Source organism: Vigna unguiculata, chromosome 6 (genome assembly GCF_037176805.1).
Source record: "Vigna unguiculata cultivar grain cowpea cultivar isolate G323 ecotype 2 chromosome 6, ASM3717680v1, whole genome shotgun sequence".
NCBI classification, from domain to species: Eukaryota; Viridiplantae; Streptophyta; class Magnoliopsida; order Fabales; family Fabaceae; genus Vigna; species Vigna unguiculata.
Window position 1 is genome coordinate 43,510,134 of NC_140797.1, and position 8,702 is coordinate 43,518,835.

General features: G+C 32.6%; 1 protein-coding gene across 1 annotated transcript; it reads left to right on the forward strand.

Annotated features, from left to right (window-relative positions):
• The first annotated feature begins 1,241 nt into the window (after positions 1-1,241).
• On the forward strand, positions 1,242-5,934 carry LOC114189151 (aspartic proteinase A1-like). Its single transcript, XM_028077854.2, has 14 exons — positions 1,242-1,388; positions 1,574-1,933; positions 2,036-2,096; positions 2,607-2,701; positions 2,838-2,950; positions 3,037-3,205; positions 3,567-3,606; positions 3,736-3,800; positions 3,980-4,093; positions 4,199-4,263; positions 4,365-4,521; positions 4,614-4,733; positions 5,331-5,419; positions 5,527-5,934. Exons 2-14 carry the CDS (start codon positions 1,583-1,585, stop codon positions 5,609-5,611), a joined length of 1,524 nt encoding a protein of 507 aa, XP_027933655.1. The 5' UTR covers positions 1,242-1,388; positions 1,574-1,582; the 3' UTR covers positions 5,612-5,934.
• Positions 5,935-8,702: the final 2,768 nt, after the last annotated feature.

The following is an 8,702-nucleotide window of genomic DNA, read 5'->3' on the forward strand; positions in this document are numbered from 1 at the left end:
TAGGGATATACTAAATTTTTATTCAGGCAAATTTTTATCAGATAGCTTCTATTCATGTTGAAGTTTCTTTTTCTTATTCTAAACCTTACTTTTAATGTAAATTTAACTAAAACAGGTAAGTTTAAAGTTATGAAAATTAATTTCATCATGATAAAATTGATCTGAGAGTATCAGTGGTGTAAATATTTTTAAATATTTTTCAATATAACTAAAATTTATAACATTAAATGTTTTAAAATATAAATACGTTTGAACTAACTTTTCAATAAAATAAAATTTAAAGATAAAAACATAGAATCCTTTTTTTTTTTTACAAATTAAAATTAGTTTACGCTCAATTTAATTTCTAGAGGTTTTCTTGTATAATTTCTTTAATTTTTAGTTTTAAACTATGCATAAGTTAATTTAACCAAATCCACAATATATATATATATATATATATATATATATATAGATTATATTGATATTTAGAATAAATAATTTATATCTTGAAATAAAGATATTTTTAAGTATTTAATAATTTTAAAAAAAATCTAATTTAGACATGAAATATAAAAGAACAGATTGAAAAAATAGTTAAAAAATCAAATATACGAAATTGATGACAATTCGAAAAAATGATGTTGTTTAAATTTTAAAAGGTATTCTCACGTTTGATACATTTATTCTATCTCGTAACGAGAGAATATCTCAATTTTTTTGAATCACCTCAAAAGTTAGATCTCAAATGATTATAAAATTTTGTTCTGTTCTGTGTATAGTCGTTAAACATAATTAAAAAGTCATATATTTAATCGTTAAATAACATTAAATTGATCAGTTGAAACTGAAAGCTGAAACATAAAAAAGAAAATGCGTTAAATTAGATCCTTAGCATCAGCAACCGCTAGGGTGAGACAAAGTGTGAATAAATTGAATTCGGTTTATCCATACTCATTTAGTTTTAAGTAATAGCTAATTACTAATTAAAAATAAATACAGTAATGAAATAATTTTATTATACATATTTAAGATGTTTAACGATAATTTATATTTAGGGTTTAAACGAAGGTGGCTAAAGAAGAAGAGGGGATAAATTAAGGAGGATGAGTTGTGTTGTGTGGCGTGTTAAAGAAAGCAACCATAATTAACTTTTGAGGTACGAAAGCGAATCAGTTACATCGGAGGGTCACGAGAAAACCCACCCTCCCAATTCCTCATCCTTAGTTTGATGAACGGTTACAGATGCGGGACCCACAATGAGTACGAGATTAGCTTAAAACCTCAGCTGGCCCCACCACACTGCCACCCAAACCCAGATACTCACTTTCTCTTCTTCCCACCTTTAAATTCCCCTTCGCTTCCTCAATTCAATTCCATTAATTCTTCCTCTGCTTTCGTTTCCTTTGGTAATCGCATTCTTCATCTTCTTTTCACTTTTTGCATGCATGCATTCTTGGATATGTCATCTGTCTCTCTTTTCTTTTTCTCTTCTCTTTCATGTTATTACTATCTCTAATCGATGCGTTTTATGAAACATCTGCACTCTTGTCCTCACAATCGTAACTTTTTCGGTTTAATAATGGCTGAACAGGTAGCGTAAATGGGAAGCATGTCAAATGTGATTGTCTTCTGTTTCTGTCTGTGGACCCTCTTGTTTTCTCTGGCGTCGTCTGCACCCAACGATGGGTTGCGCCGGATTGGGCTGAAAAAGATCAGATTGGACGACGATGACGTTATTCGATTTAAGGAATTGCGGTCTTCAGCCACAGAGAATGTTCTTCAGAACATTCTTCACGGCGCTGACGGCGCCGATATTGTTGCGTTGAAGAACTACATGGATGCTCAGTACTATGGTGAAATAGCCATTGGTACCCCTCCTCAGACGTTCACTGTGATTTTTGACACCGGTAGCTCTAATCTGTGGGTGCCGTCTTCTAAATGTTACCTCTCGGTGAGCTTTTTTTCATAACCGTCATATGAAGGCGTGTCTGTTATTTTCTCTCTTTTTTTTAATGGAAACTTGTTAATCCTGATGTTTTGCATGACGGTGCAGCTTGCATGTTACACGCATGCTAAGTACAAGTCCAGCAAATCCAGAACCTACAAAGAAAATGGTTTGTCTTATTTTTTTTATTTTCTTCTGATTCTGAGGCTTTACCTTTTTTTTTGTTCAGAGTTTGTGGAGGTTTTGTAGTTCTTTAATTCGACAATGCATTGTGCAAGTGTTTGATTATCTTGTGAAGTTTCTATCTGATTAATACTCAAGATTTGTGTAATTTCAATACAAAAAACTGCGTACCCTTTACAGACGATTTAAAATCGGTTTTGGAGGAGTGGGAGTCTGAATACCGTGCTTCTATCATGTAAAGGATCTAATTTAGAGTTTTCTACCGTCTAGCCTTTTCACCTCATGGAATTATACAAAGCATTACAATTTTTTTAAAATTATTGGCAATAGCAGTGTTTAAAAGTTCTTTTTTTCTTGAATATATGTAATTTGGATTGCATAACATTTACGAAGTCAAATGTCATTTTTCTTTTACTTTGGGTAACTTGACATTTAAAGAAGTGATGCCAAGATGTTGTCCTTATTCAAAACTCGGGTTTGTCATCCTGTTATTTAGGGACTTCTGCTGCAATTCAATACGGTAGTGGAAGTATTTCTGGTTTCTTTAGCAATGACAATGTCAGAGTTGGAGACGTAGTTGTAGACAACCAGGTAATGCTGATTATCAATCCCTATCTTCTTTTTCTTTTCCTTCACACCAACAGAGTATGATGTTAGTTGTGCGGCTTCTTTCAAAATATGTTGATTAATCATCGATTAATATATAGTTCTCTTTACTTTCCATTAGGCATTTATCGAAGCAACTAGAGAACCTGGAGTTACATTTGTGGCAGCTAAGTTTGATGGTATACTAGGACTTGGATTTCAAGAGATCTCAGTAGGAAATGCTGTTCCAGTGTGGTATCTTTTCACATTTTAACTTTATGCTATCATTTCTATTATTATTTTTATTTTCGCTGTCATTATAAGGCATATTCATGTCACAGGTACAATATGGTTGAACGAGGTCTTGTAAAGGATCCAGTATTTTCATTTTGGTTAAATCGTAAACCAGAAGAAGAGAATGGGGGTGAGATTGTTTTTGGTGGTGCTGATCCTGCTCACTACAGGGGCAAACATACTTATGTGCCAGTGACAAGAAAAGGATATTGGCAGGTCAGCATCAACATATTTGTTTATATAGCATACTTGTACTTTCTGATGTATAGTAACCTTAAATAGTTGATATACCTGGTATTAACTGGGTATACATGGTTCTGTACCCAAAACCTATCACTTCAGTACATTATAGTTCATGCATAACATTGTAATCTTAGTACTTTATTGTTTTTGTTTTCATATTTCTATACGGTATATCTCCTATAGTTGCCCTTAAATCTTGCTGCACTACCGCACTTGAATTTGTAGCAAAGCAAAACAGAGACTCGTTACAGTATTCATGCAGCATAGCTTATGCAACACGTGTTTTTGTTTTGTTTACAATAGTTTTTCTTTGGTAACTTTTTCTCCTGAACAGTTTGACATGGGAGAGGTGCTTATTGCCGGTAAACCCACTGGTACGTAGAAAACAAGTTAGCCGAAATAGCTATTTGTTTCTTCTATGGCATGATATTGATAGCACTGCCATAAATGGTTCAGTTTTTAATTTCATTGCTACTGACTTTATTTATCATATTGTCCTCCAGGGTTCTGTGCTAGTGACTGTTCTGCAATTGCGGACTCTGGAACTTCTTTGTTGGCTGGTCCAACGGTATGAATAAAAGCTTGTAAATGGGAGGCTGCTGTTTAGATTTTCATGATTTTGTAATTTTTAAAGCATGCTTTTAACTGATGGGTGGGCCTAAAAATTGTACACTGAGGCCCGTTTTTCTGATTTCCCTTTTAGCAATAAAAATGAAAAAATGTCTTACATGGTTTTTGTCACTGTAGCCTATAATTACCGAGATAAATCAAGCAATCGGAGCATCTGGAGTTGTAAGCAAAGAGTGCAAGTCTGTTGTCGAACAGTATGGACAAACAATCTTGGAATTGCTCTTGGCTGAAGTAAGTATCATTTTTAACTCATGCTTTGCGTATCTTGGTTGATGGGATTGTGATGTGGTTATCCTTCAGAATGAGATTTCTTATGGTTTTCTCTTGATCCTATAGGAAAAGCCTAAAAAGATCTGCTCACAAATTGGATTGTGTTCCTTTGATGGGACTCGTGCTGTTAGGTATGCCCCGAAGATAATAAACCATCTCATTAGCTGAGAGACTAGTATATTTAATGTTCTCTGATTGACATTTTACTAAGGAGTTCCTATTTTTCCTCTAGCATGGGCATTGAGAGTGTGGTGGATAAGAACGAAAGAGAATCATCTGGTGCCATTCGGGATGCTCGTTGTTCAACATGTGAGATGGCTGTTATTTGGATTCAAAACCAGCTGAGGCAGAACCAGACAGAAGAACAGATAATAAATTATGTCAATGGGGTGAGTTGGTCTTAATTCTGTTATTTGGGTACTCAAATCCTGCATTTGATTCCAGCGTTAATGGTTAATGACATTTGGTGATAATATTTCAGCTTTGTGATAAGTTGCCCAGCCCAATGGGACAATCATCCGTTGATTGTGGACAAATCTCTTCAATGCCTATTGTTTCCTTTACGATTGGTGGAAAAGTTTTTGACCTTTCCCCAAATGAGGTATAGTTTCAGACTATATTAGTTATTAGTTACTTTTGCAATGACTGAACATTGACTGTGCTTAATTTTTTGTAAGAGTTTGTAACTAGAAAAAGGAATTTAATTGTTGGAGGTAAAGAAGAACGAACTAGAAAAGATAAACTAAGTTTTGTGAAGCTAAATTATGCTTTGAAAAGTCCTCAATTTGCAATAACAATTCACTACTGAAATAATGGGTTGAATCGCAAGGATTTAAATCAAACAAAGACAACCTCATCCTTTGACAGCCCATTAGAAAAACATTGTTTTACTTAGTTTCCCTTAAATACGCGCAGTGACTAGTGTTTATTGTTTCAATGGGGTGGGGGGACAAATCCAGAAAGACCAAATAGCCTTTTGAATTTGTTGGTTGAATAATATTTTCTATTTGTTGCTTTATAAATTTGTTAAAAAAAAAAAAGAAGGTGGAGCAGCAGGCAGAACTAAAGCAAAGAGAAGCAGAGTTTTAAACTGCTACAATAGTGATAATTACACTTATGCAATTTCTATGAATGAATGATTGCTATGTTTCATGTATTTTTTGTATCCCTGATTCAGTTTTGTATTTGGTTTCTTCAGTATATACTGAAGGTGGGAGAAGGTCCTCAAGCCCAGTGCATCAGTGGCTTCATTGCTTTGGATGTGCCTCCTCCTCGTGGCCCTCTATGGTACATTAAACTTTAATTTGCTTGAGACTTACACTGTAGCATTTTCCTTTTTATTGTGATGCGTTTGATATGATTCTCACTTCATTACGCATGCATCATAAACGCAGGATCCTTGGAGATATCTTCATGGGACCCTATCACACCATCTTTGATTATGGTCAGCAGAGAGTCGGATTTGCTGAAGCAGCATAGAGAATGTTCCCGTGTCTCGCAGAATGGCAACAGCACTTGTCTGGTTTTTTTATTTATTTTTTCCATGTTCAAAAAAACTGAAACTACCTCGTTATATTGAATATTTGCAACCATCATCACCTTATAGTTTGTATACCTTTGCTATCAAAATGGGCCTAAAGCTATGGTTGTATATATATTAACATTATCCCAATCCCTCCCCAATGTATTACACACATTAACATATGTCTGTGGGGCTCTTAGGCTGTGGCCATGTAGGGACTCTGCTATGTATGCTTGCTTGTTGAATGGTGTAAATGTGACTTTTCTGTTTCTTATTTTAATTTCTCTCAGTTCTTTATGTTTTGCATCATATGTTAGAAGATGCTTCAAAGTGCAAACTGCATATAAATAGTACTGCTATAAATAAAGAGAACAATGCATATAAAAAAGATTAAAAAAGGAAGGTGTGTCAGATTTAGATGCTTCAAACTATGTTACAAGTATGACGTTGGAAGTTATTCTACATTAATAATGTGAATGTGTTTACAGCTCAATGATACCATTCTCTAATAGCTAAGTGTGTAGTGATGATATAAGAACTTTTAATTTTATTAGGCAAACGGTAAATCTTTTTAAAAGAAGGAAAGGAATCAACAATGATTCCGATTTTTTTTTTCTTTTTGAAGTTGCATCAAGGAAGTAATTTATAACAAAACTTGTATTATTCTCGCTTCACTATTATATCAAATAACAGCAAGCACTTTTTTATCCTTAACCTGATCTTTGTAGTTGGTAAGGTAGCATCTTTCCAATCAATATATAGTAAAGAGAGGACCAAAATGAAAGATTGTTAACTGGAATGACCATAAAGCTGCCAATCAGTTTTTAATTTACCTATTTTTTAGGAAATAAAGTGTCAAATAATTGTTACTATCAGAGATTCCTTTTCTAAATGCATCTGTTATGCTAACAGCAGATATAATATGGTTTTTATTTCCTATATAATTTGCCTTATCTGTATGAATCACCTGCCGATAAAAAAGAAGTGAAGTCTTCTACGATTCAAATTTTGCTTTCTTTTCTTTCATGTTGCAGCTCTTTATATTTTCCGAATAACCAATGGAACAGATTCTCGATAAGTGACGACATTTCTTAACCTTATCAGCTTGAACTGGGTCATGAGTAGAGCTTGTTTGTATGTTTATTTTTTGCATTTTTTTTTGTTTGGCATTTAGTGATTAAACACTTACCCACCCTAAGTGTCGGTATTTCTTCATGATGGATGAAGAACCAAAGTATATTATTAAGGACAATGAACTCTGAAGTTGGTGGCAGAAATAATGTTTTCGAAAATGAGTAGTTGTTGGGTTTTTCTATAATGTAACACATAATTCTAGAAAAATCAGACAGATATCTTGATAGTTACGACCATTCATTTGAAGTCTAAGAGCCCATCGTTTGCACAAAAAGAAGAGCACCTCTTAAAAAGAGTTTCTATAGTTAGTAAAGGTGTCTCAAGACTTATATTTCCGATAATAATAAATTTAAAATTTTAGTACAATAAAACTTTTTCATGAAAGTATATTCACATAATATAAAATTTAAGACCACAAGACTTGAAATTGATGTGATATAAATTGTAATGTGGAGAGAAGAAATATTGTTTTTTCACTTTTGTTTAGGATCTAATTATGGAGTAAGTATGGAGATTTGTTTTTAGATAATTCTTTTACTTTAGAGGTTTTACACGATAAAATTGTTAATGTTGATTTTCGATCTTCTTACCTCAATAAATTTTATTTAACAAGTGAATGTTAGTTTAGTAACTCCCAATAAAAAATCATCTTAAAGTAAGTATAACATCTTAGATATGTTGAAGAAATTCAAAAATGGAAATTTCAAGGCCAGGTTCTACAACAGTTGAAGAGGGGTTTAATTTGTCAAGAGAAAGTGATGATTGAAAAGTAATGGGGAAACCTCAATTATCGTGTTGTTTGACCTATTATTTTATTTAGAGTTGGAATTATTAGTTTATTCATGGAGACCCACATGCATGTCATTTGGAGGGTGTAAACAGAATTTCGAGATATATATTAAAGGACTTTGACTGAATTTTTTTTATACTAAAATAATGATTTTAAGCTTTTTGGATACTATTTTAGAAGTTTAAAAAATGCTTAAAATGATTCAAACTCAATTTAAAGGGGTGATGTTAGGAAATATTAAATCAATTTGAGCTCATAAATTTGGTTGTCCCACTTAAGATAAGCCAGATTCTCAACACCAAGAAAAAAAATTGTATCAAACCTAATTAGTTGCAAGTCGAAATTCAAGTTGTGTATAAGATAATACAATTAGTATTGGATGCATTTATTATTAGCTATTTTACTTCACAATTAAGAATGACTAGATGTTAATATTTGACTATTATAAAATGTTTATGAAAGGTCAATGTGTATGAAAGAAATATAATTTAATATAATTTATGAATAAATAAATTTGTACGTTAAAACTCTTTCCTTTCTTCTTTTCTGGCAAAGTGTGCATCTAAGGGGGGAGTTTATTTTAAATAAAGTTATAAGGTCTTTCTTTTATCATTAGACAAGCCGCGCCAATCATACTCTTGACTTTATTTCCATTGGTTTATTTGGATTTTTATAATAAGGAGGTTTGCTATAACATATTGTGTTATCAATACACTGTATAATAAAAGTAATTTGTTATATCGTCCTTTTATATAAATATTGTATGAAACAAACATGTTGGTAACCAGTTCTTTTTTCATATACAATAAACAAACAAATGCTAAGATAATAACTCAATAGAAAAATAGCATATATACAATAAAATGTTAAGAAAACGATGATTTTGAAAGTTTTGTAGTGAGTATAATAAAAGAAAATTGAGTGATATATTAGAAAGAAAAAAAAAACTGAAATGTAAAGTCTTAAGAGGTGAGGTGTGCATGAGTAAGAGTGTGAGGCAAGCATAGGGTTCGTTTGGGATGGATGATAGAGAAATAATGAATAAAATTAATTTGGAAAGGTATAGTGGATTATGCACCGTACAGCATGCAGCGTGATCCGATGCATGCATTGCAAATAAAAAT

What these genes read in the sequence shown, in the direction of transcription:
- LOC114189151 (XM_028077854.2), top strand. Translation starts at nt 1,583, where the DNA reads ATGGGAAGCATGTCAAATGTGATTGTCTTCTGTTTCTGTCTGTGGACC. An exon ending in TATTGCCGGTAAACCCACTG is followed by an intron (nt 3,607 to 3,735) that starts GTACGTAGAAAA and finishes ATTGTCCTCCAG; the next exon opens with GGTTCTGTGCTAGTGACTGT. An exon ending in CCTCCTCGTGGCCCTCTATG is followed by an intron (nt 5,420 to 5,526) that starts GTACATTAAACT and finishes TCATAAACGCAG; the next exon opens with GATCCTTGGAGATATCTTCA.